Genomic DNA, 26633 nt, shown 5'->3' with positions numbered 1-26633 from the left:
GCTCTTACTTTACCTGGGCCATAATGTAGACAGACAACTGCATTCTTCTTATATTCTCTTGACAGTAACAGCCATTTGCAAGAAATATAAGACGTTATTCGACATTTTGAGAATTTCAAACAAGAAGCCTTGGTATGATAGTTTTAGATTACAGAGATTGTAGACAAATAACTTAAGAAAGGGACACGCAGGAAATTTTTGTATTTATAAATGTTCCGTGATAAACGACATATATTTTTTCAAGTATATTGTGTTAATATGTAATGTTTGCTTCACACAGGATTTGTGGCAACAAAGAACATGTCGGGGAGTGTGTTGCTGCTGATTATGGTGGTGGTGGTGGCGGAGGCCTCGCTAGTACTCGCTTCAGCCTCGTTAGATAACTACAATCGCACTGCAACGAACCAACGCTGTGGGACAGTGATCAAGACAGCCTCTGTGTCCTCCGCCATCACCTGTGCCGCCATCTGCAGCCAAGGTGGCACTCTCCTCATGGGGCCACTGTCTGCCTCACTCTTGTCTTCTCTACTCTAACTAAACCAACGTTCTTGCTTTTCAAATTTATTTATCTGTGACTTAGACATTACTTCTTCCTCAAACCCATTATTTTTTATAAATAAATACTGACGTACAGATTCTTTGAAGTGTGTGCTTGCTGATTGTTTTATATTGAGGCTAATTAAATTAAACTATGTTAAAAATAAATAACGTTGTCGAAATCAAGACAAGGCAACGTTCTTTTGATAACATTTCTTTATTGCTGTCTAATATCGAGCCTTTATGCCTCACTGAAGCAATGCTTCCTGTGTAAATATGATGCCTGGTCTGACTTACGGTCTGATGCCTGGTGTGTGTTACTGTCTGATGCCTGGTGTGTGTTACTGTCTGATGCCTGGTGTGTGTTACTGTCTGATGCCTGGTGTGTGTTACTGTCTGATGCCTGGTGTGTGTTACTGTCTGATGCCTGGTGTGTGTTACTGTCTGATGCCTGGTGTGTGTTACTGTCTGATGCCTGGTGTGTGTTACTGTCTGATGCCTGGTGTGTGTTACTGTCTGATGCCTGGTGTGTGTTACTGTCTGATGCCTTGTGTGTGTTACTGTCTGATGCTTGGTGTGTGTTACTGTCTGATGCCTGGTGTGTGTTACTGTCTGATGCCTGGTGTGTGTTACTGTCTGATGCCTGGTGTGTGTTACTGTCTGATGCCTGGTGTGTATTACTGTCTGATGCCTGGTCTGTGTTACTGTCTGATGCCTGGTCTGTGTTACTGTCTGATGCCTGGTCTGTGTTACTGTCTGATGCCTTGTCTGTGTTACTGTCTGATGCCTGGTTTCTGTTACTATGTGATGCCTGGTCTGTGTTACTATGTGATGCCTGGTCTGTGTTACTGTATGATGCCTGGTCTGTGTTACTATGTGATGCCTGGTCTGTGTTACTATGTGATGCCTGGTCTGTGTTACTATGTAATGTGTACTCTGTGTTACATTCCGATACCTGGTCTGAGTGACTATGTGATGCCTGGCATGTGTTACTATGTAACCCCTGGTGTTTGTTACTATGTGACGCCTGGTCTGTTTTTATCCGTTACGCCTGGTCTGTGTTACTATGGGATGCCTGGTCTGTGTTACAATGTGATGCCTGGTCTGTGTTACTATGTGATGCCTGGTCTGTGTTTCTATGTGATGCCTGGTATGATGAATCACATAATAACACATACCAGGCATCAGACAGTAACACAGATCAGATATCAGACAGTAACACAGTTCTGGCATCACACAGTAACACAGACCAGGCATCACATAGTAACAGAAACCAGGCATCAGACAGTAACACAGACAAGGCATCAGACAGTAACACAGACAAGGCATCAGACAGTAACACAGACCAGGCATCAGACAGTAACACACACCAGGCATCAGACAGTAACACAGTTCTGGCATCACATAACAACACAGACCAGGCATTACATAGTAACACAGACCAGACATCATACAGTAACACAGACCAGGCATTACATAGTAACACAGACCAGACATCATACAGTAACACAGAGCAGACATTACATAGTAACACAGACCAGGCATTATATCGTAAAACAGACACCATGCATCTGTCTGATGCATGGTGTCTGTTACTGTCTGATGCCTGCTCTGTGTTTCTGTCTGATGCCTGGTCTGTGTTACTGTCTGTTGCATGGTCTGTGTTACTGATTGATGCCTGGTGTGTGTTACTATGTTATACCTGGTCTGTGTTACAATGTGTCAACTCGACTGTGTTACTTTGTTATGCCTGGTCTGTGTTACTATGTGATGCCTTTTCTGTGTTACAATGTGAAGCCTGGTCTATCTTACTGTCTGATGCTTACTCTGTGTTACTGTCTTATGCCTGGTCTATGTTACTGTCAGATGTTTGCTCTGTGTTACTGTCTGATGCCTGTTATGTGTTTCTTTCTGATGCCTGGTGTGTGTTACTGTCTGATGCCTGGTGTGTGTTACTGTCTGATGCCTGGTGTGTGTTACTGTCTGATGCCTGGTGTGTGTTACTGTCTGATGCCTGGTGTGTGTTACTGTCTGATGCCTGGTGTGTGTTACTGTCTGATGCCTGGTGTGTGTTACTGTCTGATGCCTGGTGTGTGTTACTGTCTGATGCCTGGTGTGTGTTACTGTCTGATGCCTGGTGTGTGTTACTGTCTGATGCCTGGTGTGTGTTACTGTCTGATGCCTGGTGTGTATTACTGTCTGATGCCTGGTCTGTGTTACTGTCTGATGCCTGGTCTGTGTTACTGTCTGATGCCTGGTCTGTGTTACTGTCTGATGCCTTGTCTGTGTTACTGTCTGATGCCTGGTTTCTGTTACTATGTGATGCCTGGTCTGTGTTACTATGTGATGCCTGGTCTGTGTTACTATGTGATGCCTGGTCTGTGTTACTATGTGATGCCTGGTCTGTGTTACTGTATGATGCCTGGTCTGTGTTACTATGTGATGCCTGGTCTGTGTTACTATGTGATGCCTGGTCTGTGTTACTATGTAATGTGTACTCTGTGTTACATTCCGATACCTGGTCTGAGTGACTATGTGATGCCTGGCATGTGTTACTATGTAACCCCTGGTGTTTGTTACTATGTGACGCCTGGTCTGTTTTTATCCGTTACGCCTGGTCTGTGTTACTATGGGATGCCTGGTCTGTGTTACAATGTGATGCCTGGTCTGTGTTACTATGTGATGCCTGGTCTGTGTTTCTATGTGATGCCTGGTATGATGAATCACATAATAACACATACCAGGCATCAGACAGTAACACAGATCAGATATCAGACAGTAACACAGTTCTGGCATCACACAGTAACACAAACCAGGCATCACATAGTAACAGAAACCAGGCATCAGACAGTAACACAGACAAGGCATCAGACAGTAACACAGACAAGGCATCAGACAGTAACACAGACCAGGCATCAGACAGTAACACACACCAGGCATCAGACAGTAACACAGTTCTGGCATCACATAACAACACAGACCAGGCATTACATAATAACACAGACCAGACATCATACAGTAACACAGACCAGGCATTACATAGTAACACAGACCAGACATCATACAGTAACACAGAGCAGACATTACATAGTAACACAGACCAGGCATTATATCGTAAAACAGACACCATGCATCTGTCTGATGCATGGTGTCTGTTACTGTCTGATGTCTGCTCTGTGTTTCTGTCTGATGCCTGGTCTGTGTTACAGTCTGTTGCATGGTCTGTGTTACTGATTGATGCCTGGTGTGTGTGTTACTATGTTATACCTGGTCTGTGTTACAATGTGTCAACTCGACTGTGTTACTTTGTTATGCCTGGTCTCTGTTACTATGTGATGCCTTTTCTGTGTTACAATGTGAAGCCTGGTCTATCTTACTGTCTGATGCTTACTCTGTGTTACTGTCTTATGCCTGGTCTATGTTATTGTCAGATGTTTGCTCTGTGTTACTGTCTGATGCCTGTTATGTGTTTCTTTCTGATGCCTGGTGTGTGTTACTGTCTGATGCTTGGTGTGTGTTACTGTCTGATGCCTGGTGTGTGTTACTGTCTGATGCCTGGTGTGTGTTACTGTCTGATGCCTGGTGTGTGTTACTGTCTGATGCCTGGTGTGTGTTACTGTCTAATGCCTGGTGTGTGTTACTGTCTGATGCCTGGTGTGTATTACTGTCTGATGCCTGGTCTGTGTTACTGTCTGATGCCTGGTCTGTGTTACTGTCTGATGCCTGGTCTGTGTTACTGTCTGATGCCTTGTCTGTGTTACTGTCTGATGCCTGGTTTCTGTTACTATGTGATGCCTGGTCTGTGTTACTATGTGATGCCTGGTCTGTGTTACTATGTGATGCCTGGTCTGTGTTACTATGTGATGCCTGGTCTGTGTTACTGTATGATGCCTGGTCTGTGTTACTATGTGATGCCTGGTCTGTGTTACTATGTGATGCCTGGTCTGTGTTACTATGTAATGTGTACTCTGTGTTACATTCCGATACCTGGTCTGAGTGACTATGTGATGCCTGGCATGTGTTACTATGTAACCCCTGGTGTTTGTTACTATGTGACGCCTGGTCTGTTTTTATCCGTTACGCCTGGTCTGTGTTACTATGGGATGCCTGGTCTGTGTTACAATGTGATGCCTGGTCTGTGTTACTATGTGATGCCTGGTATGATGAATCACATAATAACACATACCAGGCATCAGACAGTAACACAGATCAGATATCAGACAGTAACACAGTTCTGGCATCACACAGTAACACAAACCAGGCATCACATAGTAACAGAAACCAGGCATCAGACAGTAACACAGACAAGGCATCAGACAGTAACACAGACAAGGCATCAGACAGTAACACAGACCAGGCATCAGACAGTAACACACACCAGGCATCAGACAGTAACACAGTTCTGGCATCACATAACAACACAGACCAGGCATTACATAGTAACACAGACCAGACATCATACAGTAACACAGACCAGGCATTACATAGTAACACAGACCAGACATCATACAGTAACACAGAGCAGACATTACATAGTAACACAGACCAGGCATTATATCGTAAAACAGACACCATGCATCTGTCTGATGCATGGTGTCTGTTACTGTCTGATGTCTGCTCTGTGTTTCTGTCTGATGCCTGGTCTGTGTTACTGTCTGTTGCATGGTCTGTGTTACTGATTGATGCCTGGTCTGTGTGTTACTATGTTATACCTGGTCTGTGTTACAATGTGTCAACTCGACTGTGTTACTTTGTTATGCCTGGTCTGTGTTACTATGTGATGCATTTTCTGTGTTACAATGTGAAGCCTGGTCTATCTTACTGTCTGATGCTTACTCTGTGTTACTGTCTTATGCCTGGTCTATGTTACTGTCAGATGTTTGCTCTGTGTTACTGTCTGATGCCTGTTATGTGTTTCTTTCTGATGCCTGGTGTGTGTTACTGTCTGATGCCTGGTGTGTGTTACTGTCTGATGCCTGGTGTGTGTTACTGTCTGATGCCTGGTGTGTGTTACTGTCTGATGCCTGGTGTGTGTTACTGTCTGATGCCTGCTCTGTGTTTCTGTCTGATTCCTTGCCAGTATTACTAAGTGATGCCTGGTCTATGTTACTGACTGATGCCTGGTCTGTGTTACTATGTGACACTTGGTCTGTGTTACTATGTAATGTCTGGTCTGTGTTACTGTGTAATGCCTGGTCTATGTTACTGTGTAATGCCTGGTCTGTGTTACTATGTGATGCCTGGTATGTGTTACTGTTTGATGCCTGGTCTGTGTTACAATGTGATGTTTGGTCTGTGTTACTATGTGATGCCTAGTCTGTGTTACTATGTGACGCCTTATCTGTGATACTGTGTGACGCCTGGTCGCCTGGTCTGTGTTTATATGTTACGCCAACTCTGTGTTACTATGTGATACCTGATCTGTGTTATCATGTGATGCCCGGTCTGTGTTACTATGTGAAACATGGTCGGTGTCACTATGTGATGCCTGGTCTGTGTTTCTATGTGTTGCCCGGTCTGTGTTACTATGTGACGCCTGGTCTGTGTTTCTATGTATTGCCCGGTCTGTGTTACTATGTGTCGCCTGGTCTGTGTTATTGTCCGATGCCTGGTCTTATGAAGCGATGAAGAATCAAAGGCATCGCTTCATTACAGTGAGCTGATGTGTAATTGTAGTAGTGTGACTGTTGTCGTATGCCTAGTGTCCGGAAGGTAGCTGAATTACGTAAATAGTTTTATAATATGGTTTCAGATATATGAAGGGAAGTAATTATTGAGCTTGCATTTGTCTGTAGCTAGATCTGTGAGACATAATGCTCCCGTCTTAAGGTTAGAGTATTAAAACTGATATAAAAATGTAGCGGTGAAGAAGTCGACCGCTTCTTCAGCTTGCTCATATGTTTTATTGTTTCAGAATCGGCGTGTGTAGGGTTCAGCTTGCAGTCTCTTAGGGGTTCTGACAGAGTGTGTGAATTAGCCAACAGATCCAATCCCGTCCACTGTGTCCCACAACCTAACTTTAACTTCTACTCGACTCCTGGAGTTGTAACAACAACAGAGACCACACATCCTGCACCGCCCACTCAACATACCCCAGGTGCCGCACCTGAAATAAGACTCAAAATTACTGGTTCTCATTATATAAAGTAATGTCATTCTATTACAGGTGCCACGGATCTTACTGGTGTAGCAGGTAAAGGTTCTGATACAACTACTACAACCCTGCAATATGGCCCCTGCCATAACAACCACAATGCTCGAAACAGCACAAACAAACCAATAACAAAATCTACGACGAGCTCATCGTCTGCTACTAGAAAAAAATGCTAAAAATAATGTATACTACTACAACCAGATCAATAACAATCACTATATCATCGATCACAATATGTTCATCAATCACATCACTTTCATCAGTCAACACCTGCAACAGCAACAACATCTTCAACACCCACGACACCTTTAACAACTACAACACCTTAAGCAATCACAACTTCAACAACCTCAATACCCTTAACAACAACAATACTTTCAACATAACACCTTAAACAACCACAACAATTTTAACAACCATAACACCTCCAACAACGACAACACCTTCAATACCCACAACAATTAAACAATAATACCTTCAAAAACAATAAGACTTTAAACAACCATAACAACATCAACAGCGACAACACCTCCAACATTGACAACACCTTCAACACCCACGACCTCTTTAACAACTACAACACCTTCGCAACTAAAACATCAACAATAACAACTATGCCCTCAACATCCACAACACCTTCAACAGCCACAACACCTTCAACAGACACAACACCTTCAACAGCCACAACACTTTCAACAGCCACAACACTTTCAACAGCCACAACACCTTCAACAGACACAACACCTTTAACAGCCACAACACCTTCAACAGACACAACACCTTCAACAGACACAACACCTTCAACAGACACAACACCTTCAACAGCCACAACACTTTCAACAGCCACAACACTTTCAACAGCCACAACACCTTCAACAGACACAACACCTTCAACAGCCACAACACCTTCAACAGCCACAACACCTTCAACAGCCACAACACCTTCAACAGTCACAACACCTTTAACAGCCACAACACCTTCAACAGACACAACACCTTCAACAGCCACAACACTTTCAACAGCCACAACACTTTCAACAGCCACAACACCTTCAACAGACACAACACCTTTAACAGCCACAACACCTTCAACAGACACAACACCTTCAACAGACACAACACCTTCAACAGCCACAACACCTTCAACAGCAACAACACTTTCAACAGCCACAACACTTTCAACAGACACAACACCTTCAACAGACACAACACCTTCAACAACCACAACACCTTCAACAACCACAACACCTTCAACAGACACAACACCTTCAACAGCCACAACACCTTCAACAGCCACAACACCTTCAACAGCCACAACACCTTCAACAGACACAACACCTTCAACAGACACAACACCTTCAACAGACACAACACCTTCAACAGACACAACACCTTCAACAGCCACAACACTTTCAACAGCCACAACACTTTCAACAGCCACAACACTTTCAACAGACACAACACCTTTAACAGCCACAACACCTTCAACAGACACAACACCTTCAACAGACACAACACCTTCAACAGACACAACACCTTCAACAGACACAACACCTTCAACAGACACAACACCTTCAACAGCCACAACACTTTCAACAGCCACAACACTTTCAACAGCCACAACACCTTCAACAGACACAACACCTTTAACAGCCACAACACCTTCAACAGACACAACACCTTCAACAGCCACAACACCTTCAACAGCCACAACACCTTCAACAGCCACAACACCTTCAACAGCCACAACACCTTCAACAGCCACAACACCTTCAACAGCCACAACACCTTCAACAGCCACAACACCTTCAACAGTCACAACACCTTTAACAGCCACAACACCTTCAACAGACACAACACCTTCAACAGACACAACACTTTCAACAGCCACAACACCTTCAACAGCCACAACACCTTAAACAGACACAACACCTTCAACAGCCACAACACCTTCAACAGACACAACACCTTCAACAGACACAACACCTTCAACAGACACAACACCTTAAACAGAAACAACACCTTTAACAGTCACAACACATTTAACAGCCACAACACCTTCAACAGACACAACACCTTCAACAGACACAACACCTTCAACAGTCACAACACCTTCAACAGACACAACACCTTTAACAGTCACAACACCTTTAACAGCCACAACACCTTCAACAGATACAACACCTTCAACAGACACAACACCTTCAACAGACACAACACCTTCAACAACCACAACACCTTCAACAACCACAACACCTTCAACAGACACAACACCTTCAACAGCCACAACACCTTCAACAGCCACAACACCTTCAACAGCCACAACACCTTCAACAGACACAACACCTTCAACAGACACAACACCTTCAACAACCACAACACCTTCAACAGCCACAACACCTTCAACAGACACAACACCTTCAACAGCCACAACACTTTCAACAGCCACAACACTTTCAACAGCCACAACACCTTCAACAGACACAACACCTTTAACAGCCACAACACCTTGAACAACCACAACACCTTCAACAGCCACAACACCTTCAACAGCCACAACACCTTTAACAGCCACAACACCTTCAACAGACACAACACCTTCAACAGCCACAACACCTTCAACAACCACAACACCTTCAACAGCCACAACACCTTCAACAACCTCAACACCTTCAACAGACACAACACCTTCAACAGCCACAACACCTTCAACAGACACAACCCCTTCAACAGACCCAACACCTTCAACAGCCACAACACCTTCAACAGACACAACACCTTCAACAGACACAACACCTTCAACAACCACAACACCTTCAACAGCCACAACACCTTCAACAGACACAACACCTTCAACAGCCACAACACTTTCAACAGCCACAACACTTTCAACAGCCACAACACCTTCAACAGACACAACACCTTTAACAGCCACAACACCTTGAACAACCACAACACCTTCAACAGCCACAACACCTTCAACAGCCACAACACCTTTAACAGCCACAACACCTTCAACAGACACAACACCTTCAACAGCCACAACACCTTCAACAACCACAACACCTTCAACAGCCACAACACCTTCAACAACCTCAACACCTTCAACAGACACAACACCTTCAACAGCCACAACACCTTCAACAGACACAACACCTTCAACAGACACAACACCTTCAACAGACACAACACCTTCAACAGACACAACACCTTCAACAACCACAACACCTTCAACAACCACAACACCTTCAACAGACACAACACTTTCAACAAGCACAACACCTTCAACAGTCACAACACCTTCAACAACCTCAACATCTTCAACAGACACAACACCTTCAACAACCACAACACCTTCAACAACCACAACACCTTCAACAGACACAACACCTTCAACAGCCACAACACCTTCAACAGCCACAACACCTTCAACAACCACAACACCTTCAACAGCCACAACACCTTCAACAACCTCAACACCTTCAACAGACACAACACCTTCAATAGCCACAACACCTTCAACAGACACAACACCTTCAACAGACACAACACCTTCAACAGACACAACACCTTCAACAACCACAAAACCTTCAACAGCCACAACACCTTCAACAGACACAACACCTTCAACAGCCACAACACTTTCAACAGCCACAACACTTTCAACAGCCACAACGCCTTCAACAGACACAAAACCTTTAACAGCCACAACACCTTCAACAACCACAACACCTTCAACAGCCACAACACCTTCAACAGCCACAACACCTTTAACAGCCACAACACCTTCAACAGACACAACACCTTCAACAGCCACAACACCTTCAACAACCACAACACCTTCAACAGCCACAACACCTTCAACAACCTCAACACCTTCAACAGACACAACACCTTCAATAGCCACAACACCTTCAACAGACACAACACCTTCAACAGACACAACACCTTCAACAGACACAACACCTTCAACAGACACAACACCTTCAACAACCACAACACCTTCAACAACCACAACACCTTCAACAGACACAACACTTTCAACAAGCACAACACCTTCAACAGTCACAACACCTTCAACAACCTCAACATCTTCAACAGACACAACACCTTCAACAACCACAACACCTTCAACAGACACAACACCTTCAACAACCTCAACTTCTTCAACAGCCACAACACCTTTAATAACCACAACATCTTCAACAACCACAACACCCTCAACAACCTCAACACCTTCAACAACCTCAACACCCTCAACAACCTCAACACCTTCAACAACCTCAACACCCTCAACAACCTCAACACCTTTAACAACCACAACACCTTCAACAACCACAACACCTTCAACAGACACAACACTTTCAACAAGCACAACACCTTCAACAGTCACAACACCTTCAACAACCTCAACATCTTCAACAGACACAACACCTTCAACAACCACAACACCTTCAACAGACACAACTCCTTCAACAACCTCAACTTCTTCAACAGTCACAACACCTTTAATAACCACAACATCTTCAACAACCACAACACCCTCAACAACCTCAACACCTTCAACAACCTCAACACCCTCAACAACCTCAACACCTTCAACAACCTCAACACCCTCAACAACCTCAACACCTTCAACAACCTCAACATCTTCAACAGCCACAACACCTTCAACAACCACAACACCTTCAACAGACACAACACCTTCAACAACCACAACACCTTCAACAGCCACAACACTTTCAACAGCCACAACACTTTCAACAGACACAACACCTTCAACAGACACAACACCTTCAACAACCACAACACCTTCAACAACCACAACACCTTCAACAGACACAACACCTTCAACAGCCACAACACCTTCAACAGCCACAACACCTTCAACAGCCACAACACCTTCAACAGACACAACACCTTCAACAGACACAACACCTTCAACAGCCACAACACCTTCAACAGACACAACACCTTCAACAGCCACAACACTTTCAACAGCCACAACACTTTCAACAGCCACAACACCTTCAACAGACACAACACCTTTAACAGCCACAACACCTTCAACAGCCACAACACCTTCAACAGACACAACACCTTCAACAGCCACAACACTTTCAACAGCCACAACACTTTCAACAGCCACAACACCTTCAACAGACACAACACCTTTAACAGCCACAACACCTTCAACAACCACAACACCTTCAACAGACACAACACCTTCAACAGACACAACACCTTCAACAGCCACAACACCTTTAACAGCCACAACACCTTCAACAGACACAACACCTTCAACAGCCACAACACCTTCAACAACCACAACACCTTCAACAGCCACAACACCTTCAACAACCTCAACACCTTCAACAGACACAACACCTTCAACAGCCACAACACCTTCAACAGACACAACACCTTCAACAGACACAACACCTTCAACAGACACAACACCTTCAACAGACACAACACCTTCAACAACCACAACACCTTCAACAACCACAACACCTTCAACAGACACAACACTTTCAACAAGCACAACACCTTCAACAGTCACAACACCTTCAACAACCTCAACATCTTCAACAGACACAACACCTTCAACAACCACAACACCTTCAACAGACACAACACCTTCAACAACCTCAACTTCTTCAACAGCCACAACACCTTTAATAACCACAACATCTTCAACAACCACAACACCCTCAACAACCTCAACACCTTCAACAACCTCAACACCCTCAACAACCTCAACACCTTCAACAACCTCAACACCCTCAACAACCTCAACACCTTCAACAACCACAACACCTTCAACAACCACAACACCTTCAACAGACACAACACTTTCAACAAGCACAACACCTTCAACAGTAACAACACCTTCAACAACCTCAACATCTTCAACAGACACAACACCTTCAACAACCACAACACCTTCAACAGCCACAACACCTTTAATAACCACAACATCTTCAACAACCACAACACCCTCAACAACCTCAACACCTTCAACAACCTCAACACCCTCAACAACCTCAACACCTTCAACAACCTCAACACCCTCAACAACCTCAACACCTTCAACAACCACAACATCTTCAACAGCCACAACACCTTCAACAACCACAACACCTTCAACAGACACAACACCTTCAACAACCACAACACCTTCAACAGCCACAACACTTTCAACAGCCACAACACTTTCAACAGACACAACACCTTCAACAGACACAACACCTTCAACAACCACAACACCTTCAACAGACACAACACCTTCAACAGCCACAACACCTTCAACAGCCACAACACCTTCAACAGCCACAACACCTTCAACAGACACAACACCTTCAACAGACACAACACCTTCAACAGACACAACACCTTCAACAGACACAACACCTTCAACAGCCACAACACTTTCAACAGCCACAACACTTTCAACAGCCACAACACCTTCAACAGACACAACACCTTTAACAGCCACAACACCTTCAACAGACACAACACCTTCAACAGCCACAACACCTTCAACAGCCACAACACCTTCAACAGCCACAACACCTTCAACAGCCACAACACCTTCAACAGCCACAACACCTTCAACAGCCACAACACCTTCAACAGCCACAACACCTTCAACAGTCACAACACCTTTAACAGCCACAACACCTTCAACAGACACAACACCTTCAACAGACACAACACTTTCAACAGCCACAACACCTTCAACAGCCACAACACTTTCAACAGCCACAACACCTTCAACAGCCACAACACCTTAAACAGACACAACACCTTCAACAGCCACAACACCTTCAACAGACACAACACCTTCAACAGACACAACACCTTCAACAGACACAACACCTTAAACAGACACAACACCTTTAACAGTCACAACACCTTTAACAGCCACAACACCTTCAACAGACAGAACACCTTCAACAGCCACAACACCTTCAACAGCCACAACACCTTCAACAGCCACAACACCTTCAACAGCCACAACACCTTCAACAGCCACAACACCTTCAACAGCCACAACACCTTCAACAGCCACAACACCTTCAACAGTCACAACACCTTTAACAGCCACAACACCTTCAACAGACACAACACCTTCAACAGACACAACACTTTCAACAGCCACAACACCTTCAACAGCCATAACACCTTAAACAGACACAACACCTTCAACAGCCACAACACCTTCAACAGACACAACACCTTCAACAGACACAACACCTTCAACAGACACAACACCTTAAACAGACACAACACCTTTAACAGTCACAACACCTTTAACAGCCACAACACCTTCAACAGACAGAACACCTTCAACAGACACAACACCTTCAACAGCCACAACACCTTCAACAGACACAACACCTTCAACAGCCACAACACTTTCAACAGCCACAACACTTTCAACAGCCACAACACCTTCAACAGACACAAAACCTTTAACAGCCACAACACCTTCAACAACCACAACACCTTCAACAGCCACAACACCTTCAACAGCCACAACACCTTTAACAGCCACAACACCTTCAACAGACACAACACCTTCAACAGCCACAACACCTTCAACAACCACAACACCTTCAACAGCCACAACACCTTCAACAACCTCAACACCTTCAACAGACACAACACCTTCAATAGCCACAACACCTTCAACAGACACAACACCTTCAACAGACACAACACCTTCAACAGACACAACACCTTCAACAGACACAACACCTTCAACAACCACAACACCTTCAACAACCACAACACCTTCAACAGACACAACACTTTCAACAAGCACAACACCTTCAACAGTCACAACACCTTCAACAACCTCAACATCTTCAACAGACACAACACCTTCAACAACCACAACACCTTCAACAGACACAACACCTTCAACAACCTCAACTTCTTCAACAGCCACAACACCTTTAATAACCACAACATCTTCAACAACCACAACACCCTCAACAACCTCAACACCTTCAACAACCTCAACACCCTCAACAACCTCAACACCTTCAACAACCTCAACACCCTCAACAACCTCAACACCTTCAACAACCACAACACCTTCAACAACCACAACACCTTCAACAGACACAACACTTTCAACAAGCACAACACCTTCAACAGCCACAACACCTTCAACAACCTCAACATCTTCAACAGACACAACACCTTCAACAACCACAACACCTTCAACAGACACAACTCCTTCAACAACCTCAACTTCTTCAACAGTCACAACACCTTTAATAATCACAACATCTTCAACAACCACAACACCCTCAACAACCTCAACACCTTCAACAACCTCAACACCCTCAACAACCTCAACACCTTCAACAACCTCAACACCCTCAACAACCTCAACACCTTCAACAACCTCAACATCTTCAACAGCCACAACACCTTCAACAACCACAACACCTTCAACAGACACAACACCTTCAACAGCCACAACACTTTCAACAGCCACAACACTTTCAACAGACACAACACCTTCAACAGACACAACACCTTCAACAACCACAACACCTTCAACAACCACAACACCTTCAACAGACACAACACCTTCAACAGCCACAACACCTTCAACAGCCACAACACCTTCAACAGCCACAACACCTTCAACAGACACAACACCTTCAACAGACACAACACCTTCAACAGCCACAACACCTTCAACAGACACAACACCTTCAACAGCCACAACACCTTCAACAGCCACAACACCTTTAACAGCCACAACACCTTCAACAGACACAACACCTTCAACAGCCACAACACCTTCAACAACCACAACACCTTCAACAGCCACAACACCTTCAACAACCTCAACAACTTCAACAGACACAACACCTTCAACAGCCACAACACCTTCAACAGACACAACACCTTCAACAGACACAACACCTTCAACAGACACAACACCTTCAACAGACACAACACCTTCAACAACCACAACACCTTCAACAACCACAACACCTTCAACAGACACAACACTTTCAACAAGCACAACACCTTCAACAGTCACAACACCTTCAACAACCTCAACATCTTCAACAGACACAACACCTTCAACAACCACAACACCTTCAACAGACACAACACCTTCAACAACCTCAACTTCTTCAACAGCCACAACACCTTTAATAACCACAACATCTTCAACAACCACAACACCCTCAACAACCTCAACACCTTCAACAACCTCAACACCCTCAACAACCTCAACACCTTCAACAACCTCAACACCCTCAACAACCTCAACACCTTCAACAACCACAACACCTTCAACAACCACAACACCTTCAACAGACACAACACTTTCAACAAGCACAACACCTTCAACAGTAACAACACCTTCAACAACCTCAACATCTTCAACAGACACAACACCTTCAACAACCACAACACCTTCAACAGCCACAACACCTTTAATAACCACAACATCTTCAACAACCACAACACCCTCAACAACCTCAACACCTTCAACAACCTCAACACCCTCAACAACCTCAACAGCTTCAACAACCTCAACACCCTCAACAACCTCAACACCTTCAACAACCACAACATCTTCAACAGCCACAACACCTTCAACAACCACAACACCTTCAACAGACACAACACCTTCAACAACCACAACACCTTCAACAGCCACAACACTTTCAACAGCCACAACACTTTCAACAGACACAACACCTTCAACAGACACAACACCTTCAACAACCACAACACCTTCAACAACCACAACACCTTCAACAGACACAACACCTTCAACAGCCACAACACCTTCAACAGCCACAACACCTTCAACAGCCACAACACCTTCAACAGACACAACACCTTCAACAGACACAACACCTTCAACAGACACAACACCTTCAACAGACACAACACCTTCAACAGCCACAACACTTTCAACAGCCACAACACTTTCAACAGCCTCAACACCTTCAACAGACACAACACCTTTAACAGCCACAACACCTTCAACAGACACAACACCTTCAACAGCCACAACACCTTCAACAGCCACAACACCTTCAACAGCCACAACACCTTCAACAGCCACAACACCTTCAACAGCCACAACACCTTCAACAGCCACAACACCTTCAACAGCCACAACACCTTCAACAGTCACAACACCTTTAACAGCCACAACACCTTCAACAGACACAACACCTTCAACAGACACAACACTTTCAACAGCCACAACACCTTCAACAGCCACAACACCTTAAACAGACACAACACCTTCAACAGCCACAACACCTTCAACAGACACAACACCTTCAACAGACACAACACCTTCAACAGACACAACACCTTAAACAGACACAACACCTTTAACAGTCACAACACCTTTAACAGCCACAACACCTTCAACAGACAGAACACCTTCAACAGACACAACACCTTCAACAGCCACAACACCTTCAACAGACACAACACCTTTAACAGTCACAACACCTTTAACAGCCACAACACCTTCAACAGACACAACACATTCAACAGACACAACACCTTCAACAGACACAACACCTTCAACAACCACAACACCTTCAACAACCACAACACCTTCAACAGACACAACACCTTCAACAGCCACAACACCTTCAACAGCCACAACACCTTCAACAGCCACAACACCTTCAACAGACACAACACCTTCAACAGACACAACACCTTCAACAACCACAACACCTTCAACAGCCACAACACCTTCAACAGACACAACACCTTCAACAGCCACAACACTTTCAACAGCCACAACACTTTCAACAGCCACAACACCTTCAACAGACACAAAACCTTTAACAGCCACAACACCTTCAACAACCACAACACCTTCAACAGCCACAACACCTTCAACAGCCACAACACCTTTAACAGCCACAACACCTTCAACAGACACAACACCTTCAACAGCCACAACACCTTCAACAACCACAACACCTTCAACAGCCACAACACCTTCAACAACCTCAACACCTTCAACAGACACAACACCTTCAACAGCCACAACACCTTCAACAGACACAACACCTTCAACAGACACAACACCTTCAACAGACACAACACCTTCAACAGACACAACACCTTCAACAACCACAACACCTTCAACAACCACAACACCTTCAACAGACACAACACTTTCAACAAGCACAACACCTTCAACAGTCACAACACCTTCAACAACCTCAACATCTTCAACAGACACAACACCTTCAACAACCACAACACCTTCAACAGACACAACACCTTCAACAACCTCAACTTCTTCAACAGCCACAACACCTTTAATAACCACAACATCTTCAACAACCACAACACCCTCAACAACCTCAACACCTTCAACAACCTCAACACCCTCAACAACCTCAACACCTTCAACAACCTCAACACCCTCAACAACCTCAACACCTTCAACAACCACAACACCTTCAACAACCACAACACCTTCAACAGACACAACACTTTCAACAAGCACAACACCTTCAACAGTCACAACACCTTCAACAACCTCAACATCTTCAACAGACACAACACCTTCAACAACCACAACACCTTCAACAGACACAACTCCTTCAACAACCTCAACTTCTTCAACAGCCACAACACCTTTAATAACCACAACATCTTCAACAACCACAACACCCTCAACAACCTCAACACCTTCAACAACCTCAACACCCTCAACAACCTCAACACCTTCAACAACCTCAACACCCTCAACAACCTCAACACCTTCAACAACCTCAACATCTTCAACAGCCACAACACCTTCAACAACCACAACACCTTCAACAGACACAACACCTTCAACAACCACAACACCTTCAACAGCCACAACACTTTCAACAGCCACAACACTTTCAACAGACACAACACCTTCAACAGACACAACACCTTCAACAACCACAACACCTTCAACAACCACAACACCTTCAACAGACACAACACCTTCAACAGCCACAACACCTTCAACAGCCACAACACCTTCAACAGCCACAACACCTTCAACAGACACAACACCTTCAACAGACACAACACCTTCAACAGACACAACACCTTCAACAGACACAACACCTTCAACAGCCACAACACTTTCAACAGCCACAACACTTTCAACAGCCACAACACCTTCAACAGACACAACACCTTTAACAGCCACAACACCTTCAACAGACACAACACCTTCAACAGCCACAACACCTTCAACAGCCACAACACCTTCAACAGCCACAACACCTTCAACAGCCACAACACCTTCAACAGTCACAACACCTTTAACAGCCACAACACCTTCAACAGAGACAACACCTTCAACAGACACAACACTTTCAACAGCCACACCACCTTCAACAGCCACAACACCTTAAACAGACACAACACCTTCAACAGCCACAACTCCTTCAACAGACACAACACCTTCAACAGACACAACACCTTCAACAGACACAACACCTTTAACAGTCACAACACCTTTAACAGCCACATCACCTTCAACAGACACAACACCTTCAACAGACACAACACCTTCAACAGCCACAACACCTTCAACAGACACAACACCTTTAACAGTCACAACACCTTTAACAGCCACAACACCTTCAACAGACACAACACCTTCAACAGACACAACACCTTCAACAGACACAACACCTTCAACAACCACAACACCTTCAACAACCACAACACCTTCAACAGACACAACACCTTCAACAGACACAACACCTTCAACAGACACAACACCTTCAACAACCACAACAACTTCAACAGCCACAACACCTTCAACAGACACAACACCTTCAACAGCCACAACACCTTCAACAGTCACAACACCTTTAACAGCCACAACACCTTCAACAGAGACAACACCTTCAACAGACACAACACTTTCAACAGCCACACCACCTTCAACAGCCACAACACCTTAAACAGACACAACACCTTCAACAGCCACAACACCTTCAACAGACACAACACCTTCAACAGACACAACACCTTCAACAGACACAACACCTTCAACAGACACAACACCTTTAACAGTCACAACACCTTTAACAGCCACATCACCTTCAACAGACACAACACCTTCAACAGACACAACACCTTCAACAGCCACAACACCTTCAACAGACACAACACCTTTAACAGTCACAACACCTTTAACAGCCACAACACCTTCAACAGACACAACACCTTCAACAGACACAACACCTTCAACAGACACAACACCTTCAACAACCACAACACCTTCAACAACCACAACACCTTCAACAGACACAACACCTTCAACAGACACAACACCTTCAACAGACACAACACCTTCAACAACCACAACACCTTCAACAGCCACAACACCTTCAACAGACACAACACCTTCAACAGACACAACACCTTCAACAGACACAACACTTTCAACAGCCACAACACCTTCAACAGACACAACACCTTTAACAGCCACAACACCTTCAACAACCACAACACCTTCAACAGCCACAACACCTTCAACAGCCACAACACCTTTAACAGCCACAACACCTTCAACAGACACAACACCTTCAACACCCACAACACCTTCAACAACCACAACACCTTCAACAGCCACAACACCTTCAACAACCTTAACACCCTCAACAGACACCAACACCTTCAACAGCCACAACACCTTCAACAGACACAACACCTTCAACAGACACAACACCTTCAACAGACACAACACCTTCAACAACCACAACACCTTCAACAACCACAACACCTTCAACAGACACAACACTTTCAACAAGCACAACACCTTCAACAGTCACAACACCTTCAACAACCTCAGCATCTTCAACAGACACAACACCTTCAACAACCACAACACCTTCAACAGACACAACACCTTCAACAACCTCAACTTCTTCAACAGCCACAACACCTTTAATAACCACAACATCTTCAACAACCACAACACCCTCAACAACCTCAACACCTTCAACAACCTCAACACCCTCAACAACCTCAACACCTTCAACAACCTCAACACCTTCAACAACCTCAACACCTTCAACAACCTCAACACCTTCAACAACCTCAACACCTTCAACAACCTCAACATCTTCAACAGCCACAACACCTTCAACAACCACAACACCTTCAACAGACACAACACCTTCAACAACCACAACACCTTCAACAGACACAACACCTTTAACAACCTCAACATCTTCAACAGACACAATACCTTCAACAACCACAACACCTTCAACAGACACAACACCTTCAACAACCTCAACATCTTCAACAGACACAACACCTTCAACAACGGAAATACATCAACAATTACTACATCTTCAACAACGACCGTATCTTATAAAATTACACCAGCATTGGGCATCACAAGAGCTTGAACAACACAGTACCTCCAACATGCATAACCCTTTCAACACCTATAACACCCAAAACGCACTGAGCAAAAATATCACTTTAAATAACCTCAACAAATTCAACAAATACAACATCCTCAACAACCGCAGCACCTTCAACGGCTACAACCTCTACAACAGCAACAATCCCTACAACAACCACAATTCATTCTTCGATAATCACTACATTTAAATAATTACAACATCAACAATCATAACACTCCCAATAACTACAATACCATCAATAACTTCAAGGCCTTAAACAACCTCAGCACCTTCATTAACCTCAGCACCTTCATCAACCTCAGCACCTTCATCAACCTCAGCACCTTCATCAACCTCAGCACCTTCATCAACCTCAGCATCTTCATCAACCTCAGCACCTTCAACAACCTCAGCACCTTCAACAACCTCAGCACCTTCATTAACCTCAGCACCTTCATCAACCTCAGCACCTTCATCAACCTCAGCACCTTCATCAACCTCAGCACCTTCATCAACCTCAGCATCTTCATCAACCTCAGCACCTTCAACAACCTCAGCACCTTCATCAACCTCAGCACCTTCATCAACCTCAGCACCTTCATCAACCTCAGCACCTTCATCAACCTCAGCACCTTCATCAACCTCAGCACCTTCATCAACCTCAGTACCTTCATCAACCTCAGCACCTTCATCAACCTCAGCACCTTCATCAACCTCAGCACCTTCATCAACCTCAGCACCTTCATCAACCTCAGTACCTTCATCAACCTCAGCACCTTCATCAACCTCAGCACCTTCATCAACCTCAGCACCTTCATCAACCTCAGTACCTTCATCAACCTCAGCACCTTCAACAACCTCAGCACCTTCAACAACCTCAGCACCTTCATCAACCTCAGCACCTTCATCAACCTCAGTACCTTCATCAACCTCAGCACCTTCAACAACCTCAGCACCTTCAACAACCTCAGCACCTTCATCAACCTCAGCACCTTCATCAACCTCAGCACCTTCATCAACCTCAGCACCTTCATCAACCTCAGCACCTTCATCAACCTCAGCACCTTCATCAACCTCAGTACCTTCATCAACCTCAGCACCTTCATCAACCTCAGCACCTTCATCAACCTCAGCACCTTCATCAACCTCAGCACCTTCATCAACCTCAGTACCTTCATCAACCTCAGCACCTTCATCAACCTCAGCACCTTCATCAACCTCAGCACCTTCATCAACCTCAGTACCTTCATCAACCTCAGCACCTTCAACAACCTCAGCACCTTCAACAACCTCAGCACCTTCATCAACCTCAGCACCTTCATCAACCTCAGCACCTTCATCAACCTCAGCACCTTCATCAACCTCAGCACCTTCATCAACCTCAGCACCTTCAACAACCTCAGCACCTTCATCAACCTCAGAACCTTCATCAACCTCAGTACCTTCATCAACCTCAGCACCTTCATCAACCTCAGCACCTTCATCAACCTCAGCACCTTCATCAACCTCAGCACCTTCAACAACCACAACACCCTAAACAAACATAAGACCCTCAACAGCTACAACATCTTCAACAACTACAACACGTTTAACAACCTGTTGAATAATACCTGGCTGAAAATTGCCATATTGAGCTCTGCTGAACCTCTGTCAAGGTTGGACGGGAGATAATCCTAAAACTTTAAGATTATCTAGAAGCCAAAAAACAAGCTATGAATTCTGCAAGGATGTTTCGTTTCTTGCCGTTACATGTGCCTGATACGATGTTCTAATTTGAGCAGATGGTCTGTGATACTCATCCCTCAGCGAAACTCGCAGCTTTCCAGTAAGAGGTCTGAAGTCTCCACCAACTATAGCAGGTGGTATTGAACCATTAATTTTCTGTTTCATGGAGACAGGATAATGGATCTGTGAGACCTGGGGACAGGAGAATCCCGCTCAGGCTTGGAATCTGGGAGTGTAGCACATTTCCGCGGATTTGGGAAGGTTCTCGTATTTATTGAAGAAGAAGAATGGGAATTGGTGTTTTATAGCTGGTGGCACCCACAGAAAGATGCCCAACCACTTGGGCTGGACGGTAGAGCGACGGTCTCTTTTCATGCATGGCGGCGATCAATCCCCGACCGTCCTATTGGTTGGGCACCATTCCTTCCCCCCGTCCTATCCCAAATCCTTATCCTGATCCCTTCCAGGTGCTATATAGTCGCAAAGATTTGACGTTTTCCCCTGATAATTCCCTCCCACAGAAAGAATTCATTTGGTTGACAGTTCTTGCCTGGTTATCTTGAGGTTATCTTGAGATGATTTCGGGGTTTTTTAGTGTCCCCGCGGCCCGGTCCTCGACCAGGCCTCTACCCCCAGGAAGCAGCCCGTGACAGCTGACTAACTCCCAGGTACCTATTTTACTGCTAGGTAACAGGGGCATAGGGTGAAAGAAACTCTGCCCATTGTTTCTCGCCGGCGCCTGGGATCGAACCCAGGACCACAGGATCATAAGTCCAGCGTGCTGTCCGCTCGGCCGACCGGCTCCCCAGATGCTCTGGTCATCAGAGCATCAGGATTTCTCCCAGTTCTCTGTGAGTACAGTGGACGATCACGTTCCCAGGGTACAGCCTCGCCCTGGCGTCAACTTCAGCATACTGGATGACTGGGTCAGTTAGGGAGCAGAAATTCTCCTCAAATCTTTCAGTTGTCTCCCATTCTCCCAGTGTGCAGTTGTGTTCGATTCTCCCTATACGGTACTACCACTGGTGCCTAGAAGCAGGCAGGAAGGTCGCGAGTAGTGCCCTGTTTCTTCGTGCATGAAGGTTGGAACTGGAGGAGCAATATACTGCCCATGCCTCACATTTAGCATAAAGGACATTACGCACAGAAATCTAATCCGTCCTCACAGTAGGCTGTTCAAAGCAGCGGCCGTCCTCCCCTGATGCATTCATCAATTTTAACATACTGTGTATTACAAACTGGTTTACATACTGTGTATTACAAACTGGTTTGTTCTCATTCATAAATTAATATTATTATACATAAAAATTATATGTATAGTTAAGCATAGGTTAAGTTAGGTGAGCTTAGGCTAGGTTAGATGTTTAGGTACTGTTGTAGATAATTTGTATTTGAAGCAACCCGTCATAGTTTCAAGTTCATTACATCCAGCGGTCAACCCCACAGACGCATTCATAAATTTGATCATGCTGTTCATTCAAAACAGGAATTTTCTCAAATATAAATTAATATTATAATATATTAGCATATTGTGCATATATAGGCTACGGTTAGGTTAGGTGTTTAGGTTCTGTTGGCAGTTATATGAATTTGTAGTATGTGGGTGAAGCATTTACAGCGCTGTGGTTCGAACGAAATTCGTCAGTGAAGCACTTGTTGCGGAACTGTTCGAACGTCATCAGTTGTGAGTTGTGTGTAAACCGTTTTTCTATCATAAACAGGGGATTTGGCGGGTGCACAGAATCCCTTTTGGGTCATTGTTTGGAGGACCGGGTGATTTGAAGTACGTGGGTAAAGCATTTTTGGAATTGAGGTTCGAACAGAGGACGTGAGCGAAGCCCTTGTTTCGGAAATGTTCAGATGTCGTCAGTTGTGGGTTGTGTGTAAACCGCTTTTTATTCGTAAACAGTTGGATTGTCGGCTGGATTAACCAACGTGGATCTTTGCATGCAAGGACGGGCTGGAGAAATCACAGTAAAGTGATATATAAATGAGAAAATCCACAGGAGCCATAATGAAGATTCGAACCTATGCGCTGGCTATTCCCAAATGCATGCTCTAGATGACTAGGCCACGACATTGTCAAAAGAATTGCAATCTTTTTGCGACAAAAGTATTCCAAAGGCCCAATGAACTTTGGGTCTTTGTTTAGAGGACGGGCTGTTTAATGAACTGTGGTTCGAACAGAAGATGTACGCGAACAACCCATCCTCGACTCAAGTCCATTACATCCAGCGGTCGACCCCACAGATGCATTCATAAATTTTTAAATGCTGTTCATTCAAAACAAGAATTTTCTCAAATATAAATTAATATTATAATATATTAGCATATTGTGCAAATATATGCATAGGTTAGATGTTTAGGTTCTCTTTGCGATTATTATTTTTTTTTTTTTTTTTTACATGCAAAGCATGCAAATTAAATACAATAAAAATACAGAATACATAAAGGAAAACTATAGACCACCGGCCAGAAGGGCCGACAGCATAGCACAACAAAACACATACACAAGAAAAACATGAAAAATACAGCATACATCAGAGTAACATCACAAAACAACACCTCCAGAAAAACAAAACATACATCAAGAGGCATAGCAGGAAACATAACAGGAGAAACACAATACTGTCCAAACAAAACATAAAGAACAAACACGTACAACAGGTAAAGCAATATAAAAACAATACATTAATAAAAAAACACACACCAAGCCATCCGCCCCGTAAACAAAAGGCGAGGCCAAAATAAACTATAACAATAAACAAGCAAACCACGCACACCTGAAAACAAAACAGCCACAAACACAACAACATACATGCACTGGCCTGAAGGACCGAGAATGAAACAACAAAGTACATCAAGAAACAGAACAAGACACTTCAGCACAAAACAAATCAATACACACCCATACAAAGACACTAAACACCGGCCTGAAGGGCCGACAACAAAAACAAATGAAAAATACAACAAAACAACGATCAAGAGAACAAACATAACATCAGCCTGAAGGGCGCACAATAGGTACAAAACAGTTCAAACAAACCACAGGTCCAAGCGCACACCAAACACACAGCAAGCACACAGACTACGAAAAGATCTCATACTTGTCCGGCCACTCTTCCGCCGGGAATCGAATGCAATACGCCTCCCAAAGTAACATAAGGTCCTCCGAAACAGGGTCATTATTGAGCGTACGAGGATCAGGCATTAACTCAGACACACCTACAATAAAACACTGAGCCCGACGAATCCAGATGGTAGAAGGGCACCACGGAACAGGACGCACACGGTCATCAATGTTAAAACGCAACGGATGGTCAGCATCATTCGCCACTCCGGAGGCCAAGATGAGAGGGAGAGGCTCCTGCCCATGAGGCCGGGCAATGGGCAGCGCACTGGGAGCCTCCTCGGCTGCCTCACAGGGCCCCTCGTCAACCACCGAACGTTGTACCTGCTGGGACCCCCCACGCTTGGCATCCTTCTTCAGCACCAGCTTGATGCCTCGGCTCGCACCAGGACCCACACCATCCACGTCTGTAGGAGCAACCACCTCCCACTGCGTAGAACCTTCTGCAGGAGAAAGAACAGGAGGTAAATCGGACGCACAACCATCGTTAACAGCAGACACATGGACATCAGCCACCACCAGCGTCGTAGAGCACGAAGCACCCGGAATCGCCACACCATTTCCCGAAGCTCCACCGCGTCGTAGTCCTCCACATCAGCCCAAGCAGTAGAAGAGCGCCTAGAGCGCTTGGGCACTGGCC

General features: G+C 44.7%; 1 protein-coding gene across 1 annotated transcript in view; it reads left to right on the top strand.

Annotated features, from left to right (window-relative positions):
• Positions 1-283: 283 nt before the first annotated feature.
• Positions 284-26633, top strand: part of LOC138369739 (uncharacterized) — a 63771-nt gene continuing 37421 nt past the window's right edge. Inside the window, exons 1-2 of the mRNA XM_069333185.1 lie at positions 284-478; positions 6452-6634. Of these exons, the coding sequence (XP_069189286.1) occupies positions 301-478; positions 6452-6634 (361 nt within the window). The 5' untranslated portion in view covers positions 284-300. The remainder of the gene's footprint in view (positions 479-6451; positions 6635-26633) is intronic.

The sequence above is a fragment of the Procambarus clarkii genome, chromosome 29 (genome assembly GCF_040958095.1).
Source record: "Procambarus clarkii isolate CNS0578487 chromosome 29, FALCON_Pclarkii_2.0, whole genome shotgun sequence".
NCBI lineage: Eukaryota > Metazoa > Arthropoda > Malacostraca > Decapoda > Cambaridae > Procambarus > Procambarus clarkii.
The sequence above is the reverse complement of the archived record's forward strand: the minus strand, read 5'-3'. Positions and strand labels throughout refer to the sequence as shown.